The 20,816-nt window shown below is 48.1% G+C and overlaps 1 protein-coding gene across 1 annotated transcript; it reads left to right on the forward strand.

Moving 5' to 3' along the window:
• The first annotated feature begins 498 nt into the window (after positions 1-498).
• On the forward strand, positions 499-1,524 carry LOC146196016 (putative chitinase 10). The gene is made up of 2 exons (XM_084596318.1): positions 499-606; positions 1,042-1,524. The coding sequence occupies exons 1-2, from the start codon at positions 508-510 to the stop codon at positions 1,249-1,251; spliced, it is 309 nt and encodes a 102-aa protein (XP_084452444.1). The 5' UTR covers positions 499-507; the 3' UTR covers positions 1,252-1,524.
• Positions 1,525-20,816: the final 19,292 nt, after the last annotated feature.

A 20,816-nucleotide genomic window follows, 5' to 3' on the forward strand; every position in this document is an offset into this window, starting at 1 on the left:
CCATCCGTACTGTTACAGCAATACCTTTCAGTATTCTACCTTTTATAAATTATTATGAAAATTCATGTTATTTTTCTTTACACATCGCTACCCACTGCGAGCACAGGAAAAACTAAAAGCAATATTTTGGTATACGCATTTGAATGTTTTGCCATTCGCATCAATATATGTTCATAATACCATTTTAATATTGCGTCTCAATTAACATTTTCAAGATTTTTGCTATTCGCATCAGTATATTTTTACAAAAACATCTTGTAATATTCACAGTTTTCTCATAATGAAGAATAACGTCCTACAAAGCTGCACTGCAGTGCGCCAGTGTCGGCACGCCAGTTTATCAATCACCTTTCCTCCACAATACGCTGCACTCATAGGCCAATGTTGTAATGCGATTTTAGCACAGAAATTGATGCGGAGCACGAGCTGATCACAAGCGCTGTTGCATTGTTAAGCTTTCCGTCATTGCTGCAGATCTGCAAACAGTTGACCAGCGATAACCAGTGGATGCGACACCGAGACCCTCCGGCAAAATCAGACTGTCTGGTCGCATGGAAGGACAGCGTTTGGATGTCAACGCCCACACCGGAATCCTTCTCTTGGGTGGTGAGCATAGCCTGCATTATAGCATTCACGCGAACGGTGCTGCCATACTGTATCGCTTGTGCCATAAAGGGAACAAGCGATCGCTTGGCCTAAACATTTTGCATAGCGCTGCAGCCGCCAACTAGCGAGAATGGACAAAACCACGTGCATGCTTACTACGCGTGCACCTTGAGCCATTATTTGGCGCCGGGTCTCTACGGTGTGCTTTGTAAAGCGTGGCAATCAGGCGGTCTCATATTCCCTTTAACAGTGGAACGCACTGTATGTCTAGGATGAAGTTTCTCCAGTAGTTGTCGTCCACCAATAGTGATGCTTTATGTCCGCCCTCACCCCCGTGAGAGCATCTCTGCTATAGCTATCGCCACCGTAATCTGAGCGGCCATCAGGCTCCGCATTATTATATTACGTGATCATGCACATGTCCGTCCTACGCAGGGCAACGCCAGCCTACGCGTGCGCAGCATGGCCATGTTCAACATAGAAGCCGATGACTACCAGAACAGCTGCGGGGGCGGTGTCCACCCACTGCTGACCCGCGTCAGACGGCTTCTGGACAGGCGCCACATCTCCGCCGTGGCCAGGGCGCGTATACACGATGGCGCGCTGCGACAGCGCCTCTCGCGAAGGGACAACGGCGCCCTGTGACGTGCCTTGACAAACTGGTTGCCTTCGCCCACGCTCGAATAATTTCACAATTCTTCTCAGCCATTGTATTTCCACTTCGGTTATGTTCATTGTGTTTTTCTTTTTTTATTTTATTGCATGAATTAGGAAAAATAAGTGGCAATACACTATCCCTACGCCGCCTGCTTGCGATGTTTTGTGGCGGAAATTGCCGCCCACCATGATAATGGTGAGGATTTATGACCACCCCCGCCCCCATCAGATCAGCTCTCTTACAGGTGTCGCCACTGTATACTTTTGAGCTTCCATCAGGCACTACATATAGGTCTACAATGTATGACAGCGCTTAAGTCCTTTCATAATCATAATTTTTTCCTGTGACGATATAGACCGTTTTATCATGGGCGCTGCCATTTTGTGTATGTGGCGCCATCTAGCGGCCGAGTTGTGAATAACCGCCATGCTGGTATGTGGGGTCCCATCCGCGGAACAGGCGACAAGTAGCGGAAATCGGCATTTTGGAGCTTTTCGCGTGCAAATTTTTGCTTTCTGAAAGTACTTAGCTGAAAGAAAAAAAGTTTGCAGTAGCATGCGAAGCCATTCGGTCAGAAATGACAAAACATTATGATCCTGATCAGGTCGGCTGAAGGCTACAAGCCTGATTACAATTAGTGTGTAACTTTTATGTGGCACAGAGAGGCGGCGGCGCACCATTGGCAGTGATGGCAGCTTTCGATCGACTTTTTATTCTTAAATTATTTCTAGAGACGGCTTACCGTAACAATTTGAGGAAAGAAAGAAAGCGAATGTAGCCGTTTCTTGTCACGTTTAGGAGCAATGCTAATCGCGCTAGATTTGTTGGGTCAACCGATCCTTCATATACTCTTTAGTGCTTGAGCGGCTACTGCGGAAGTTCCCACACCTCTACTGGGGTTCTATGCTTAAGTATCTATTATCCATTTCGGATCCATTTACTCTTCCGTGGCTACTTTTGTTGCGCGACAATCAGGCAGGGTGTTCAAGCATCCACTATTAGGCAATCGGATTTCAGCATTACCTACATGACTCGACCACATGTTTGCCGGTATGTGCGGGGAGTGGCGATGACTTAACAGCGGAAGCTGCTATCCTGCAATATATCTGACTGGGCGTTAGTTGCGTTTGTCTGGCGCTGCCGTCATGCTTACATTAAAATACAAAATGAAATGGACGAATGATACCTATGGAATAGGGACCTTAAATTATGTCCCATAATGACCTCATCGAAAGTTGCTTTTGTCAACAATTATATAGTCCATTTTTCGTCGCAAGGTTTGCTTACTGCAAGCAATCGCTGCTATTCCTATGATCATATTCCCATTTATTATCGGTAGCAAAATCTTACGAGATGCGTGTTTTCAAAAAATATCTGTTTCACTAAATAAGTTGACAACCAATTTATTAGTATATCGTTGTCTTCAAGTGGGACAGGTTCTTTCATACTTGCATTAAGCTCAGGTGACTGAATCGAAATAGTTCTTCTTTACCTGGCGGCATCTCGTAAATATTTGCCTCAAGGAATATCATCCGCTTGTTGCCCAAAGTCTGCCACTGTTGCATGGGTATTCAGTTTTTCCGGTCCCTACTCTACAAACACAATGTTTGGAACTCGCACAAAGGGCTGCCAAAGCGAAACATTTTCGGTTGGGGCTTGAAATTCAGAAGCTGCTCGTCTTCGCTCAATTGAGTGAGTTGCAAGTGGAACAGTGTAGAGCAACACACGCGCATACCACCACTGTTAATCTTTTATCTTCTGTTAATCATCTCCTTTTGGTTGTTGTTTTTTTTTTGTTAACGCAAACAACTGAGTAAAAAAAAAAAAAGATTGCGTTAACCGCGGCAGCTCTTAGCAGCTAAACCGCGCCGGCGGAAATGAAACGATCAGGGAAATGAAGGAAAGAAAGGGGCGAAAGAAGAAAGAACAGGGAAAGAAAGCACATCGCTCACATCAGCTAATCGGCCTAGATACTTTGCGGCTATTCAAGACGCTCTGTGTGCAAAAGACTGCAACGTGTGCCCTTTCTCTGTAGAATGCCCTGCCGCCCCCGCTGCTATCCCCGCGTCCCCACATACCAGACAGGAGGAGCCGCGCAGCGCGTTCCGGTTCGAGGCTATTTTCCTCCTCGCCGCGAAAACGGTCTATAGGATATTTCCATTGAAAGTTGTTTGCTGATTCCTTGCCGTCCACAGAACTACATCGCCTGATATGTGTGGTGCAGTCGTGACCGAGAATGGACTACCCCATCTGGTCATTTGACGGCGAGATTTGAGGCTTATTGCATTATTTGCTGGATATAAATGTGCATGCTTGGTAACATGTCGAGTTCTTTCTGCGCCTCTACACAGGCACGGCCGATGAATGTCTGTTTAATACACTTTCCCACCCCCTCGTTGAAACAGAGGTGGCGGGGGAAAAGACGCGGGAGCTGACTATGTTAGCGTTTATAGGAGCTATCAGGTTCATTTTTATCATTTTTAACTGCTATGATCTCAACATTTTTCCTTCAGAGGAATACATTTTGTTATCACTAGTAGGGTTAGAGTACGGGCTACTTGATGTTCCATTATGTTATTTTATGTGGAAGTTTAGCGCTTTTGTGCCCTCGTGACCTAGTGTTGTCTTTTCTTGCGTTGCGTTGGTATAAAAACATGCTGCTCTCGCTGAATTCACTCGAGCCTCCTCTGAACTTATGATGCTGCATACAATTTGCACAAGAGCATTTCTTAGCTCGCCCAATTTCATTAACTGCTCATTCTGCACTTATGACCCACCTGGTCAGTGCTATGGACATTACACCATTTCGGTTTTTCCTCGATTGCCATATTTTTTTTTTTTTTGCCGCGCACAGTTGAGAAGTAGAATAATGTTGATCATTCCTTACGACGGCTACAAGCCTGAGCAGTTTGTTAAAAAGCCTTTACTTATCCACTGTGACTTTCATTTCATTTATTATATAACCACTCCTGCTTTTGCTCTATTCTGAGAAAGCAGCATTTGTAAATTAATAAATACAGAGGCTAAGGTATTCACAAGCCAATAAAGCCAACGCCGGCCTCCTTCCACGACAAGTCGACCTGGGTAATCCACAGCACAAGCATCCCAGAACGTCAGCATAATTGTATAAAAACGTTACGTAAGTATCAATACTGCTGCGTGTTAGATTGGCCTGTCATATTCAAGTTAAACATTAGCGCATAACATTACATGTTGTAATAAAGCAGAATATTATGCGGAATAAACTCTGCCTTAATGGGAATTTTGAACACACTAAGGTTTCGCATTGATAACTAATGCCAACTTTTGTATCATAGTTATACACACGGTTATATTTTCTTCTAAACGTTGCTATAATGTTTGAGTCATGCATATAAAACGATGTTAGAAATATTGTCAAGCACAAGGCTAGCAAAATATTCTAATGTGGACTTTACAGTTGCTAGATTGGTGCAAATCAAGAAATAATAATGTATCATAATAATTTAACCGCAGAAATAACCATCGTAACATAGTTTTCTTGACGTTGCAATAATTGTGTGAATATATTAGGTCAAAATTTCCGGAGTCCTCCACTACGACGTCTCTCATAGCCTGAGTCGCTATGAGAGACGTCACAACCCCACAAACCAAACCAAACCATAAAGTACATAACAGATATATGAATTAGATGTATTTTCCAGCTAGCAGTAATTTGCTACTTTCTTAAATCTTACAATGCCTGCCCTAAGTTACATGCACAGCTTCCATACTTTTTGTTAAAATATTTTCCTCCTTACGCGCTCGCCAGCATCACACATGGTAAAGCTCTCAATAATGGCTAAAACGGGCCAAATGAGGTAGTGCAGAGTAGGGCTTAACCCCGGGTACACGCTTGGCCAGCGTCACGACGCTTTCACCCGTCGTTTGCCGGCTCCCTAATAAAGTTATACATACATACATAAGCTTGATTTTATGGTACTCGCTCAGAGGCGAGTGTACGAGGTGCAGGTTGAGCTCTCTTAGTTCGCCCTTATGAAGCGTCTAGTTGGATACCTTGCCCGTGCAGGGTTGCTTTACCATTGGCGACAATTTTCGAATGCATGCTGCATTGAACTGTGTAAATGTTTATTTGTTAGTAGAGAAAATGTCTGTCTAGTTGGATTGTAACTTTACGAAACAGTTCGAAAAAAAGACGTTAATAGCTTTGAAGTCTCGTTTGACCCAAACAAATATGTAATATTAGTGTAACGCTTTAGAGCTTAGCGCAAATTCGTCTGTGTGTAAATTCGCGGATTAATTGAAGCCAATTGACAAGCTACGGCAAATAGTTTCGGCAAATATGCCGTGAATTGAGTGATTTTCTGAAATCGAATGACGCGCATAAGAAGCTGACCGTGCTGTTGTGACCCAGTATGCCTAATAATGGTTAAAGCGGCTTTCAGCTGCTGTTGGCGCTATCTTGCAGACACCAAAGTGGACCGTTTTATTTAAAGCTAACGATCACCGAGCACACTTCAGTGTCAACCGATTTGAAATCAAATTATTGTTCACAGTGGCGAAAACAGATACAATTAGCGGAGCGCGCCAATCGTACGCGGAATCAACGTTAACACGGCTATCAAGTGTTTGCCTACTCCGATGCGGGCGTCCCCAGGTCGGCCTCTGGATGTGGACGCCTGGATAATAGGTTCTCATCATCGGCTCAAAGCGATTCCTGTCAGAATCCGGCCTGTGCTTATGTTAGTGCTTAACTATTTTATGCTGCAAGCCACGCTGTATACGTCGCAATAAAAAACGTTTGGCAGACGTGTTTGGATTTATCAGCGCTGCTTGCAAATATACTGCAAACCTGAAAAACCAGAACTTGAAATAATAGTAAGGTTGAAAGTTGGGCGAGTTGAATCTGGTTCATTTTCGCGCTACCTTCAAAATTGAAATAATGTTTACCATAAAGAGGGCTCGGCTTGAAATTGGCGGCCAAATCTGTTCTACGCCAATATTATTCCAATGCAGGAATGCATGCGTTCTGTCCCATGTTTTGTTGGCATCTAAAATGGGCAGATTCCGAGGAAACTTGGTTTAGTCACGCGTGTGCTCCTGTGCTCTCTCCAAGGACAGCCAATAGCGGCATTTGATAACGAAGCAAACCACATTTTTCATGCTGGTTACATCTCACGTGTCATGAAATGACGTAACCAATACAAGTCACCAGAGGTCAGGTTCGAATGTCACATTTCTCGGCGGGCACATTAAAAAAAAAACTGATTTATCTATAGGAAGGGAAGGACGCGGTGACTGTCTCACTTTTTTTCTGTAGACACCGCAACCGCGCCGTAAGGGAAGGGAGGAAGATGGGAGTGAAAGTGGAAAGAGAGAAAGAGGAGCCGTAGTGGAGGGCTACGGAGTAATTTCGACCACCTGGGGATCTTTAACGTGCGCTGACATCGCACAGCACACGACGCCTCTTCGTTTCGCCTCCATCGAAACGCAGCCGCCGAGATCGGGTTTGAACCCGGGTACTCCGGCACGAACCCGAGCTCGGCGGGGGCATTAACCGCGCATTAAGGGAAGGAATGAAGGTGAGAGAGAAATAAGGAAGAGAAATATATAGCGCTTTGCTGTCACGTGCTCCAGCATAATTTCGACCACGCCGGGATCTTTACCACGCACTGGCATCGCACAGCACACGGAAACCTTTACATTTCATCTCCATCAGAACATGGCTGCCGCGGCTGGGTTCGAGGAGGCAATGGTTCGCGGGTTTTTAATGCTTAAGCATTAAGTGGCTATGTTTGAGTAGTTTGTCACCACAATACTGTCGGCAGGATTGCGTTAATGTGAGGGGGAGTGCAAAAATAGAATAGTTGTAGTCCACAGAGAATGGAAAATGTCGTCATAAAAGACACTTCGTACATGTTAATTAATACGAAAATTCGCAGAAAAAGCTGGAAAAGTGTATTATTTTGAAACAAAAACGTGATGTACTCGATTGCTTTCCCCGTTTTGGGGGCCTTTCATGTATTTTGTATTTTAGTTGTCATGTACAATGTGAAAACATTGGCTCTAGTTTAGCTCTGGTTAAACCTGGTAGAGTAGCGAGAGCTATAGACCCGCTGTACGGTTAGGATTCATTTGTGGCAAGCAATGTTATGCTGCTAGTTTTAGTTATGCTTTAAGGACAGACACATGATTAAGCACCGGTTTCAACTTTTCCTTACGACTCGATTAAGGTGTCCGCGGAAAATTGTGACAGATACTGCGCCTTCTTTTTCCTGCAAACCAAATTGAAACGCCGCTGATGCCTGATGTAGAGAAGGGCCAAATAAATACGCCGCATGGACGCCTGAATAGAACGCCCGGTGGGGTTAATGACGATTATGTTAAAGGGGTCGTGAAACGTTTTCCGGAAATTTTGCACGGCTTGGTTAAATGGAATCCTTGTCCTGCATCATATAATATACCTCGATTCGTTTCATCGCCCGCGTTGATTTAACAGCGACAAAAACAGAATTTCGGTTTTCTAGTGCGCGTCCTCCTCAACTCAACAGATACGTCATAGCGCTAAGCCAATAAGGAGCTCCGGTTGCCGGAGCCTGCTGAGCCAAAGTTGACCGAGCTCGGTGTATTTTAGAGGTTCTTTGTGCCCTACTCTACGCTCACACATGGTATTTTAATATGGCCGACGCCTAGGTTTCTCCGTGGGTTCCAGCGTCGCTGTGCTGCTATAGTGAACTAGAATATAGTCGCTACTGTTAAAGCATGGTTACATCTTGGGCTTTGAGCCTTACGCCGACGCAACTTTTCGGGTGCCAGGTCGGCGAAGATGGAGCCTGCGAGCGACCGGTACAGCAACACTTGTGTCGAGAGGTCGCGGTAGCCGCGGCACAACTCCGGCTTGCAGAAGCCCCGACCGTCAGCCTCTCGATCCCAGCCGTTTCGCAACTACACATTGGTATGTATGTCCGAATCTTGCAGCCTAGCCTACGTTTGACCGTTGCGAGAGTGCGCAATCGCTAACCGAAGCTTTCGAACAAGTGCAGCTGCGGGCGGTGCGTGCCGATGCCGACTGCTCTTGAGAGCATCTGGCGAGATCCCGGCGGCGACTACGTAGTTGAAGCAGCGGTCTGGGTGTTACAGATCATCCGCATTTACTCCAAATGCTTCTTGATCATGGACTGCTAGTCGAGAACACAAGGTAAGAACCTTGAGCGAAAGGCGACATAACTTGAACAAGCGGCCACCTGTTTTTATTTTCTCGAGCAAGAAATGCTGTAATGAAATCTATTGCGGAAGGCAGTGTTAATAAAAGAAAGCTTCCCCTTTAATGTTACTTACTTGCGTTCATCTGCACTGTCTACAGTGTCGGTATTGCATCACGTTAGCGCGAACACAACATCGCTGGTTTTCATATTTTTCTTGTTTTCGTAGAAGGTGCGCATGAGCATGACGTTTCACCATGCAAATTACCGGTTTGCTTAATTCCATGCACGAGTAAATGAGAAAACACGCATCATCTGATAGTGTGAACTTGCTAAATGGAAAGGGCATGCACATTGATGTAAAGTAACGACAAAAAAAAAACGCTGTCCGGACATATTTGCTTGTTTTATTATCCAGGTATGACCTTCAGCAAGTGCAGCACTTCAAAACATGAATACATAAGGAATGCCACAAGAAATGCGGTAAATAAGAACAAAAGCAATCTCAATTCGGAGGACTCTGTGCTAAGTGAAACTGCGTGCAGTGAAGTAGCCTGTCTCCTGCAGAAGCCATGGGAAAATGCACTAAAAAACGACACAGAAGAGAAAAACACACAGAGCAGGACTGGCTTCTGCAGACGAACACTAACTAGCCCGACAACTCTTGGCCTGTCCCCACTTGCTGCCAGAACAATCACCATACCAGCACTCAAATTTTTATTTGCTAGTTTTTTTTTACCCACTTGCATTAGGTGAGTGTTGTATAATGTGCAAATATAATTAAAAAAAATTGTCTCAAATATCTCAAATATCTCAAAGTTTATTTCCCATCTAAAACTACAGATGGAGGAAATTTCCTTGTTCACTGATACCATCATCAACACCTCCACACAGTAAACCTCTCCAAAATGCTTTTGACACTGACATTTTACATGTGCTGAAATGTGACAACCAAAAAAAAAAAAGAAAGACGTTCTTCCAAAGGCCAGTACACCGAACCTTCCACAGCTTGAGTAAGTGTTGGAAATTTTACAGTTAGCAAATGAAGTTAGAGAGTAGTTTTGCGGCACTTGCAGAAAGTTTGGCACGTGGCGTGTTGTGGGAAAACAACTGAGAGCCGTTGACAGAAGTGCACTTGCAGTTTATGGCTCCTTCGAATAGAATGACTTCATGCACAAAGCTGTTTAATGCATAAGTCGCATACTTAACATCTTCGTGCTATGCGGATGATATCAGCGTGGACATTGACATTGGTCACAACACTAGTATAGAGGGTGTAAAACGACTACCAGGTTTTGTCAGTCAAAAGCTGCATTGCCTTCAGGCATTATTTTGCTGCAGTAGCAAATTGTGATTGCACTGGAGTTCTAATATTGGGTGGGTCACATTCTCTCTTGATCACCTGCAGCAGAATTCAATGTTTGCAATACTTCCAGGGAGAATAAATTGACAGTGAAAGTTACACTGTACAGCTTCTGTTAGACGGGAATTAATTGTACAGATGCATGAATAACTTTCAAATTTGTAAAAGACCCAAACCATATTTTCATTTTGCTATGCTGAAAAGTGAATATTGCTTTTTCTCTTGTCAACAGGAGGCACCGCTACATCTGCTACAGCCAGCTTGCGCACTGGCTTTGGGGATGCCTCGGCAGACATCACAGTAAAGTCCTCCCTATTTGTGATGCAAGCCAAATAAGAGAAAGGTTTCCATCTGACAGTTACACTGGTTTCCAGTTTGCACAAGGTTTGTAGAGTCATCACCTTATTCATTCTTAAACAAGCTGGAAAACATGAGAAGAGAGAATTGCAGGACAGCTGTACTAATAACTGGAATTTTACTAAAGGATAGAGGCAAAAGAAGACTAGCACAGAGATGCACATGTAAAAAAGGCCCCAAAAGACTGTTGACTGATTTCTTAGCCACACACACGTCCTTAGCCTTTGCAGTATAGTGTGCCTTTGGATTTGGATCTGTGGCTTCCCTTTTGTAACGAGCGGTTCTTGACCATAAGGAATTTGCTTTTTTTAGATGATTTTTTAGACCCTTTCTGCTTTCCAAGCTTTCACTGCTTTGGGGGTTTTTCGTGCACGTGCATTTCTGTGCGAATCTTCTTTTGCCTCTTTCCTTCAGTAACATTTCAGTTGTTAGTCAAACTTTGTCTTGTGCTCCTCTCACGTGTTTCGTCTTCTGGCTGGTTTTAAGATGAATCAGTACCAACTCATCCAGTTGTTAGTCTTGTTGATATCACTAGCCTGACTGCACCCACTGCTGGGCAAATGCCTCTCCCATATCCATCCGAATAACCCGATCCTGTGCCAGGTGCATGATTCTTGCAAACTTCCTAATTTCATCTGCTTGCCCGAGTTTCTGCCGTCCCCTGCTACACTTTCCTTCCCTTGGAATCTAAAAGACATATATAGGCTCACTTAGAATGAATTTTGTGTACTCACTCCCTTCCCTTACCTTTGACGGGTAGAATGTTTCTTTTTTCGGAACTGACCGCAGATACATCATAACCGGGGAGGCATCATAATAGATGACTCTCCCATATCCATTCAAATAACCCGATCTTCTGTCAGCTGCATCCATATGATCCCCGCAGACTTCCTAATCTCATCTGTCTGCCCGAATTTCTGCCGCCCCCTGCTACGCTTGCCTTCCCTTGGAATCTATAAGACATATATTGAGGCTCACTTAGGATGAATCTTGTGTACTCAACCCCCACCTATACCTTTGATGGGTGGAAATTTTTTTAGCACTGACCGCAAATGCATCATAATTGTGCAGTTGTGTATATACCTGCTTGTATAGATGCCTCTCCCATATCTATCCAAATAACCCGATCCTCTGTCAGCTGCATCCATCTGATCCCCGCAAACGTTTTAATGTCACCTGCCTGCCTGAGTTTCTGCTGCCCCCTGCTATACTTGCCTTCCCTTGGAATCTACAAGACATATATCGGCTCACTTAGAATGAATTTTGTGTACTCAATCTCTAACTATACCTTTGTCGGATGCATTTTTTTATTTATTTAACACTGACTCAACACATCATGATTGTGAAGCTGTATATACACATTTGTATATTTAGGAGAGAGGAAGACAGCGAGAAAGCATGAATAAAAGACGTCTTGCTCTAGGTCAACTTCCTTCCAGCCTAAAAATTTTGTATGCACTGATGAACCTGCGGCCAACCAATAAATTATTTTGAAAGCAACATGTCTCTCTTTAACACTCATTTGGTAACATTAGATAATGCCCAAATGTACTACAAAGTGGTGGTCCTTGTGGCACTGACAAACCTAGATTTTCTAGTTGCCATGTCCACCTTTACACGGCCTCGAAAAATAGTGGCTCATGGGGAATAGAAAAATCAAACGGTTTTCTGCAAAAGCTGCTTTGTAAGGTGGCCACTGTTTGCAGCATTTTGCAGTCTCATTCAGAAGCAAGCCAACATAATCTGCAATCTGTAGACATGCATACAATAATATGTGCCTTATACTTTGAAATGTACCAGACTTTAACCAGTCATAAAACAGCCTGCTGAAAAGGTATGTATAGTAAAGCCTCCTTCGTTGATGATACCCATAGTTTGCATGGAAACATCTGCACTAGAACCTGCATGACGTTCAGTTAATTGGCCTGCTGGCTGAATATGCCACCAAAATGCTGGTAATACAATGAACTTCGTCGGTGCTGGGGTCAAGTCTGGAAATATAAGGTTGGGATGATTTAATTGTGAAATCTTTTGCTGCTGAATTCACTGCAGGCTAGAATGTAACAGGATTAAAGGGCAGCTGTAGACGTAAGGGCAACCCACATTTTCACGGCATCTTATGCGTCCTAGTGCACATATCTACATACCGTGCATGTTTTGCTACTAAACAATGTAACCACAGATTTGCGAAGCTCCAAGAATGCTACCTGATGCTGTCTGAGTAGCTGCTTGTGTCGCTGAATATTGTGAAAGCCTTTTGATGGAACGAAAACTGTTTTGTGAATACTTGTGCAGAGTGAGGTTGGTCAGGAGAGCAGGTGATATGTACACCTTCGCAATTTAACCATACAAGCACAGACTGTATGATACTCATACAAATTGAAAAAATATAAGAGAAAGAAGTGAACTGAAGACTTCACGGTTCGACAGTCCAAACTTCTGCTACATGTGCTTTGGGCTGTGTGTGCTAGCCCGCTTGCAATCTGATCGCCCGAGCCAGGAAAATGATACACACCCATATGAGCACCACTCCCAGTACTCTTTCACATGCACATAGATGTGCAGGTGCTTGGGATAAACCTTGGCTGCCGCAATGCACCTCAAACAATGGCATGTTAGGCAGAATAGCAGGTTGGGCTTGTTGGTTTTCCATCCTGAGGTAACAGCGCAAAATGTGGACGGGAGCACAAGACGAGAAGACGATGAGACATTGTGTCGTCTTCTCGTCTTGTGCTCCCATCCAAGTTTTGCACTGTTACTTCAGAATGTCACATTTGTTGATCGATTCACTGGTCACTGACCATGGTCAATTTTAAAACAAATGACGTTTCGGGAGCGCTACGGCTCCCTTGTTCACAATGAACAACCGGCCGGACGTCCCGGGCTTTTTGTAGCAATTAGTACTGTTCTTAGAGATTTCGCGTAGATAGGATGCAGTGTGCCATCATTCTTGTTTATTGTGTTAGATGTTGTCTGGATGATTAGTGACTCGAGATTTCGGCGGGCTGATACGTTCTTTTTCGTTGTCATTATTTCTGCTTAACATATAACACAACATTAACATCTTAACACAACACAACATTAACACAATATTAACATCTAACACAATAAACAAGAATGATGGCACACTGCATCCTATCTACGCGAAATCTCTAAGAACAGTACTAACTGCTACAAAAAGCCCGGGACGTCCGGCCGGTTGTTCATTGTGAACAAGGGAGCCGTAGCGCTCCCGAAACGTCATTTGTTTTAAAATTGACCATGGTCAGTGACCAGTGAATCGATCAACAAACCATGATTCCTGACCAGACGGTATGCCGTCGAACCCTCGACTACAGAATGTCACATGCCTGCCCAATATCTACATAATTGTCACACACTGTGTGTATTTACGACTACTTGCGCAACACCGTTGCAACCCACTGATGACGAGCAGCTAACAGCAGTTTTTCACGTACACTCCGCTGCCATTAATTACAAATGGTATCACACTACGACTTCCCATACCACCCCACCCAACCTCTGTGTGCAATGACTCAACCTTTGGTGCATTTGCATGTTCACGGGATACTGAAGAAATCTATGGTACCAGTTAGTAGATTCAAGCAACTTAATCTGACATAGATCTGGTAAGAATATTACAACTCTATCCATGTATACACAGATCTGTATCACCACAAGCGTCGCCTACAATTGTGGTGATGCCACTCAGAACATGACTAATTTTTTTTTAGGGCATAATTCTCCACAAACCACTGCTGAGCTTGTGGCCCCTTGGTAAGAGGCTTTCTACATCTGTGGGAAACCACTCCAGAAGTGGTGTGCATTCACAGTTTCAAAGCCTGCATTACAAATTTTTAGAAGTTTTCAACACCACACCCTTACCAGCCTTATACCTACTTGTGCTCAAGGCCACAAGGTAGTGCTTTAGTGGATCCATGCCCACTTGCCAATTATATGCCATTATGCATGCTTTCTCCATAGACTGCATCTAAATGTGGTTTCACACACAAATATTTATACTTAATTGGACAGGCGGACTGCCCAGAATGTTCCACATGTGATATTACGGAGACTGTGGAGCGCGTACTAGTGGTGTGTCCCAGTATATGCGTGCAAAACAATAACTCGAGTTACTTATTTGAAGTGTTTTGGCAACAGGCCTCTCTCAGAGGACTTATTGGCCGGTTGGCCAGAAATGGAAAGCTCTACAGGCAGTGCAGGCTTTCTGCTGCTTCTTGCATGAAACAGGACTTGACTCGTGACTGTAGTGCAAGTTACTATTGCTGTGGAAAGAACGTGATCGAAGTGGAACCAAGGGGCCTGTTCTGGGTGGTACGATATGCTGGTAGGGGCACCTGTTGTGCTGTCCTCACGGTATCGTTCAAAATAAAATAAAAAAAACCAAAATGCGCATATTGCTGCTATGAGGGCAGTCTGGCAGGAAACAATCAAATAGAACTGGTGGCTTCTGCGAGTCGAGTAGTTCTCAAATAGGCATATCTGTAAGGCTACAAATCGCAACTACGTTTACTGCGTTTATCACGCGACATACTTTTTTTTGCCAATGCACTGGGCCAGCGGTTCTGCGTCGGTACGACGCATCGTTTGAGGTAAGCTTTTTTCGTTTCCGGTCCATGCCGAGGCTTCGAATGACACCGATCAGGTTCATTTAGGACTTCCAGTAGAAAGTAGTACGAACACATGAACCCAATCGGTGTGCCAAAACTTGTGAAAGCGAACGTTACTTCCACTCGGAGAAGCCGTGCTGCAATCTCGCGACGCACACGGTTGGCATAGCGAGCACTCAAACCCGCACAACACGCCTAAACCCAGAACCTAACGTTGTCAGGAAAAATAGGCGAAGTCTGAGCACTGTAGACGTTGTAGGAAGTATGCTTCCTTCCTTCTTTTTTTTTTTTTTTTTTTTGAGAAAGGTTACGAAAGAGGCGTCGGGAAGGTGGGGGAGCAAAGCTGCGACAACGCGTTGGGTGAAAGGGCCACCCAAGTACATGGAACCAACCTTTTTTTTTTCTGTTTCCGGCTTTCCGTGTATTGCCATAGTTCAGGTCACCCAGCCGAAATAAAGGAAGCGAAGCTCGACACGCTATTCTCAATGATACAGCGCGGAGGCAAGCAATTAAAATAAGAGTGCGCGCCGCGGCGTCCGCTCCTGAAACACTCCACCCACCACTCGGATTGAACACACTTGTCGATTTCTTTGACCTGAAACCGTATTTACATCGTATCTTTAATGACACCAAAAATAAAAAAAATTACAGCAGTGGCCGCACACCCAAGTTGTACCGGTAGTATAAGACTGCTCAAAACGTTGTGCTCAATCACGAATGTTCCCACACAAAAAAAAAAAATAACCAACAAATAATATTGGAACCATTGTCATTTGGAGTACCCGGCGGAGCGAGGTATAGTCGTCATTACCGAAAACCTGAACTTGAGTGTCATCTCTCGCTCCGCAGCGAGAAGCAGACACCACCCGTCCTCCGCCGCCGCCGACCGCGCGTCACGTGACAGTAACGAGGGATTGCCCTGGTACAGATTGTTGAAGAAATGCGTTTGCGTGAGGGAATAATTGATATAATATATTTTTATTTGCTAACTTTAACAGGAACCTATTATTTTATGGGAAATAATGATTATATCTGCGTTTCCAAACGGCTAAGCATGACGTAGGCGAGTACTTCTAATTCCGGCCTACAGGGTCGCATGGTCGCTTCAGGAACGCGAAAATGTGGTGATTTTAGAATGGTATTATTAAATGCCGAAGCAATATTTCGACGAGATATTTTGGAATCGGCATGCCTAATGTTTACTGAAGCAAGAAAAATTGCAACTGGGCAGCTACATTTTCGTTTCACGACCCCTTTAACTTTATTCGACCAAATAGGGAGGAGGGCTGCCGTCGAAAGTGGTGAAGGGTGGCAGCTCCTGGCCCTACGGGGCTGGGAAGGTAGATCAACGCCGCTTGCGGCGGGGGCCAGCCAGCCACCGAATTTTATCTGTTGTAGGCCATCATTGCACCCGCCACTGCTTCGGTGCTGGACGACCGCTGTTGCTGTGGCACGCGTCTTTCTCTTCCTCTTCTTTTTCCTTCCTTCTCTATTTTCTCTTCTGTAAGCACGAGGCAGCGGAGGGCTTCTTTTTTTTTAGAGCGCCGCTCTTTGGCTTCCGTTCCTGGGTTTCGCGTCGGCGTCGTCGTCGGCCTCGTAACCAGCTCCGCCCCCCTTTCATCCCTCCAGCGCTAGCAGCGACCGACTGATACCGCTGGATGCCGCTGACGCCGCTAGAGAGTCAAGATAACGTGACTGCATAGAACACCGTCGCCGCCATGCAGAAAGAGGAGGGGAGGGTCCCCCCTCCCCTGTTCCTGTATGGCGGATAGGGTGCTCTTCAGTTGCCGACGCGCCAGTTATTTCACGTAGGCCCCGGCACGTCGACGAATACGTAACCACCTTCCCACGGCTAGACCTGGTTCTTGGCGCTGCGGAAGTGAGGGTATCATATTTGCGTCGGCATCGGCGACGTTGTCCCTGAAACCAACTTCGCAGCTGAGGTTGACTCATTATCGGCGTCAGCAGCATCAGTCAGTCGCTGCTATCTCTTCCCTCCTCCCTTTATCGCGTTGTCCGCTTGCTGCGCGCGCTTCTGCCCCCATCGTTTGCCGCTGGGTGTACACGACGCCCCCCTCCCCCCTCTTCCTGCGAGTCTCGGGTTGTCAAAGCGCCGGCTAAAACTTAATTCCTTCTTCGCTCCTCCTCCAATGCAACCCCCCTGTGCGGTGGCAATCAGAGAGCCAGATCGGTGGCGGCGGATCTGTATATGTGCACCGCCCGAGCCACTGCGAAATTATCGGCCAGTTCTTTCTGAGCCATGAGCGAGACGACACCGAGACGACCGGTGGAAGTTTGCTGCTGCTGCTGCTGCTGCTGCTGCCGCTGCTGCCGCCGCCGCCGCCGCCGCCGCTGCCGCTGCTGCCGCTGCTGCCGCTGCCGCTGCCGCCGCTGCTGCTGCTGCTGCTGCTGCTGCTGCTGCTGCTGCTGCTGCTGCTGCTGCTGCTGCTGCTGCTGCTGCTGCTGCTGCTGCTGCTGCTGCTGCTGCTGCTGCTGCTGCTGCTGCTGCTGCTGCTGCTGCTGCTGCTGCTGCTGCTGCTGCTGCTGCTGCTGCTGCTGCTGCTGCTGCTGCTGCTGCTGCTGCTGCTGCTGCTGCTGCTGCTGCTGCTGCTGCTGCTGCTGCTGCTGCTGCTGCTGCTGCTGCTGCTGCTGCTGCTGCTGCTGCTGCTGCTGCTGCTGCTGCTGCTGCTGCTGCTGCTGCTGCTGCTGCTGCTGCTGCTGCTGCTGCTGCTGCTGCTGCTGCTGCTGCTGCTGCTGCTGCTGCTGCTGCTGCTGCTGCTGCTGCTGCTGCTGCTGCTGCTGCTGCTGCTGCTGCTGCTGCTGCTGCTGCTGCTGCTGCTGCTGCTGCTGCTGCTGCTGCTGCTGCTGCTGCTGCTGCTGCTGCTGCTGCTGCTGCTGCTGCTGCTGCTGCTGCTGCTGCTGCTGCTGCTGCTGCTGCTGCTGCTGCTGCTGCTGCTGCTGCTGCTGCTGCTGCTGCTGCTGCTGCTGCTGCTGCTGCTGCTGCTGCTGCTGCTGCTGCTGCTGCTGCTGCTGCTGCTGCTGCTGCTGCTGCTGCTGCTGCTGCTGCTGCTGCTGCTGCTGCTGCTGCTGCTGCTGCTGCTGCTGCTGCTGCTGCTGCTGCTGCTGCTGCTGCTGCTGCTGCTGCTGCTGCTGCTGCTGCTGCTGCTGCTGCTGCTGCTGCTGCTGCTGCTGCTGCTGCTGCTGCTGCTGCTGCTGCTGCTGCTGCTGCTGCTGCTGCTGCTGCTGCTGCTGCTGCTGCTGCTGCTGCTGCTGCTGCTGCTGCTGCTGCTGCTGCTGCTGCTGCTGCTGCTGCTGCTGCTGCTGCTGCTGCTGCTGCTGCTGCTGCTGCTGCTGCTGCTGCTGCTGCTGCTGCTGCTGCTGCTGCTGCTGCTGCTGCTGCTGCTGCTGCTGCTGCTGCTGCTGCTGCTGCTGCTGCTGCTGCTGCTGCTGCTGCTGCTGCTGCTGCTGCTGCTGCTGCTGCTGCTGCTGCTGCTGCTGCTGCTGCTGCTGCTGCTGCTGCTGCTGCTGCTGCTGCTGCTGCTGCTGCTGCTGCTGCTGCTGCTGCTGCTGCTGCTGCTGCTGCTGCTGCTGCTGCTGCTGCTGCTGCTGCTGCTGCTGCTGCTGCTGCTGCTGCTGCTGCTGCTGCTGCTGCTGCTGCTGCTGCTGCTGCTGCTGCTGCTGCTGCTGCTGCTGCTGCTGCTGCTGCTGCTGCTGCTGCTGCTGCTGCTGCTGCTGCTGCTGCTGCTGCTGCTGCTGCTGCTGCTGCTGCTGCTGCTGCTGCTGCTGCTGCTGCTGCTGCTGCTGCTGCTGCTGCTGCTGCTGCTGCTGCTGCTGCTGCTGCTGCTGCTGCTGCTGCTGCTGCTGCTGCTGCTGCTGCTGCTGCTGCTGCTGCTGCTGCTGCTGCTGCTGCTGCTGCTGCTGCTGCTGCTGCTGCTGCTGCTGCTGCTGCTGCTGCTGCTGCTGCTGCTGCTGCTGCTGCTGCTGCTGCTGCTGCTGCTGCTGCTGCTGCTGCTGCTGCTGCTGCTGCTGCTGCTGCTGCTGCTGCTGCTGCTGCTGCTGCTGCTGCTGCTGCTGCTGCTGCTGCTGCTGCTGCTGCTGCTGCTGCTGCTGCTGCTGCTGCTGCTGCTGCTGCTGCTGCTGCTGCTGCTGCTGCTGCTGCTGCTGCTGCTGCTGCTGCTGCTGCTGCTGCTGCTGCTGCTGCTGCTGCTGCTGCTGCTGCTGCTGCTGCTGCTGCTGCTGCTGCTGCTGCTGCTGCTGCTGCTGCTGCTGCTGCTGCTGCTGCTGCTGCTGCTGCTGCTGCTGCTGCTGCTGCTGCTGCTGCTGCTGCTGCTGCTGCTGCTGCTGCTGCTGCTGCTGCTGCTGCTGCTGCTGCTGCTGCTGCTGCTGCTGCTGCTGCTGCTGCTGCTGCTGCTGCTGCTGCTGCTGCTGCTGCTGCTGCTGCTGCTGCTGCTGCTGCTGCTGCTGCTGCTGCTGCTGCTGCTGCTGCTGCTGCTGCTGCTGCTGCTGCTGCTGCTGCTGCTGCTGCTGCTGCTGCTGCTGCTGCTGCTGCTGCTGCTGCTGCTGCTGCTGCTGCTGCTGCTGCTGCTGCTGCTGCTGCTGCTGCTGCTGCTGCTGCTGCTGCTGCTGCTGCTGCTGCTAGCAGCAGCAGCAGCAGCAGCAGCAGCAGCAGCAGCAGCAGCCGCCGCCGCCGCCGCCGCCGCCGCCGCTGCCGCCGCTGCCGCCGCCGCTGCTGCTGCTGCTCGAACAGAAATCCGCGCAGACCTCAATTCTGCAATTACGGATATCATTTCGGTGACACTTGCGGTGTATGATGCATTTAAGATACAATGCCGATAAATCCTTGCGAGCGTGGGGAGAGCACGGCGCGTTCGCATCACTACAGCGCCAAATCAAATTCTCCGGCGCATGTGCATAGTTCGCGATGGATGACGTCTTTTGCTAGGCGCGAGTACCTGGATACGCTCCGCATTCGGTACCACCGAATCTTGGAGAATAGCTCGCGCGCGACACTCATCGCACGAGCGTATACAGTCTTTCGCTCGAAGGTAGCGCCGATCTCGGACAAGCGAGAGCCTTAAGCCAACGCAGTGACGGTCGCACTCGTGTAGAATTTGTCGGTCGTGTTGACGGCTCCACGGCTTCTGATCCTGCTGCTGCTGCAGCAGCAGCAGCAGCAGCAGCGTGCGTGCGTGCCGCCGAAGCAGAAGCTTACCGTCGCCGCCGTCAGTGGGGGACCTTAATGTTGACATAAAGACAAACAGGAATTTCTTCACACTTATGCGGGAGAACATACCGTTCCTCTCGCTCGTAACGCGTCCCACGGCTGTGACAACCTCGCGAGGCACTTGTATAGATCTCGTCTTTGAGAATCAAGCATTGGTGTACCAAGTCGAACATATATCAGTCTATTTCTCCGACCACAAAGCTTCCTTCATGACTGTCAAGAACTGTTAGAGGAGTCTTTGTTAAAGGAATCCGTGTAAAAAATTTAAAAAAAAATCTGTGTTAGCGCATACATGTGTTGCTCGATTTCTTTGCCTCAATCTATCGAAAAGGTGAAACAGCTTATTTGCTGCGCTCAAATTTCGCATTAGGAAGTAACGTAATCGTCAGTAATTTTTTTTTCCTTCCTTCTCTATTTTCTCTTCTGTGAGCACGAGGCAGCGGAGGTGCCCCGCCGGGATGGCGCAATGGTAAGACGCCCGACTACTGTGCCGGAGTACCCAGGTTCGAACCCGACCTCGGCGGCTGCGTTTCGATGGAGGCGAAACGAAGAGGCGTCCGTGTGCTGTGCGATGTCAGCGCACGTTAAAGATCCCCAGGTGGTCGAAATTACTCCGTAGCCCTCCACTACGGCTCCTCTTTCTCTCTTTCCACTTTCACTCCCATCTTCCTCCCTTCCCTTACGGCGCGGTTGCGGTGTCCACAGAAATCAAGTGAGACAGTTACCACGCCTTTCCCTTCCTATAAATAAATCAGATAAATCAGGCAGCGGAGGTGGCGCAGCTACAGAGCCAGTA

This window comes from Amblyomma maculatum, chromosome 3 (assembly GCF_055883805.1).
Source record: "Amblyomma maculatum isolate TAMU_Amacu chromosome 3, ASM5588380v1, whole genome shotgun sequence".
NCBI classification, from domain to species: domain Eukaryota; kingdom Metazoa; phylum Arthropoda; class Arachnida; order Ixodida; family Ixodidae; genus Amblyomma; species Amblyomma maculatum.

Coding starts and splice junctions, on each gene's coding strand:
- LOC146196016 (XM_084596318.1), top strand. CDS start 508: ATGCGACACCGAGACCCTCCGGCAAAATCAGACTGTCTGGTCGCATGG. Junction 607..1,041: donor CGGAATCCTTCTCTTGGGTG/GTGAGCATAGCC, acceptor CGTCCTACGCAG/GGCAACGCCAGCCTACGCGT.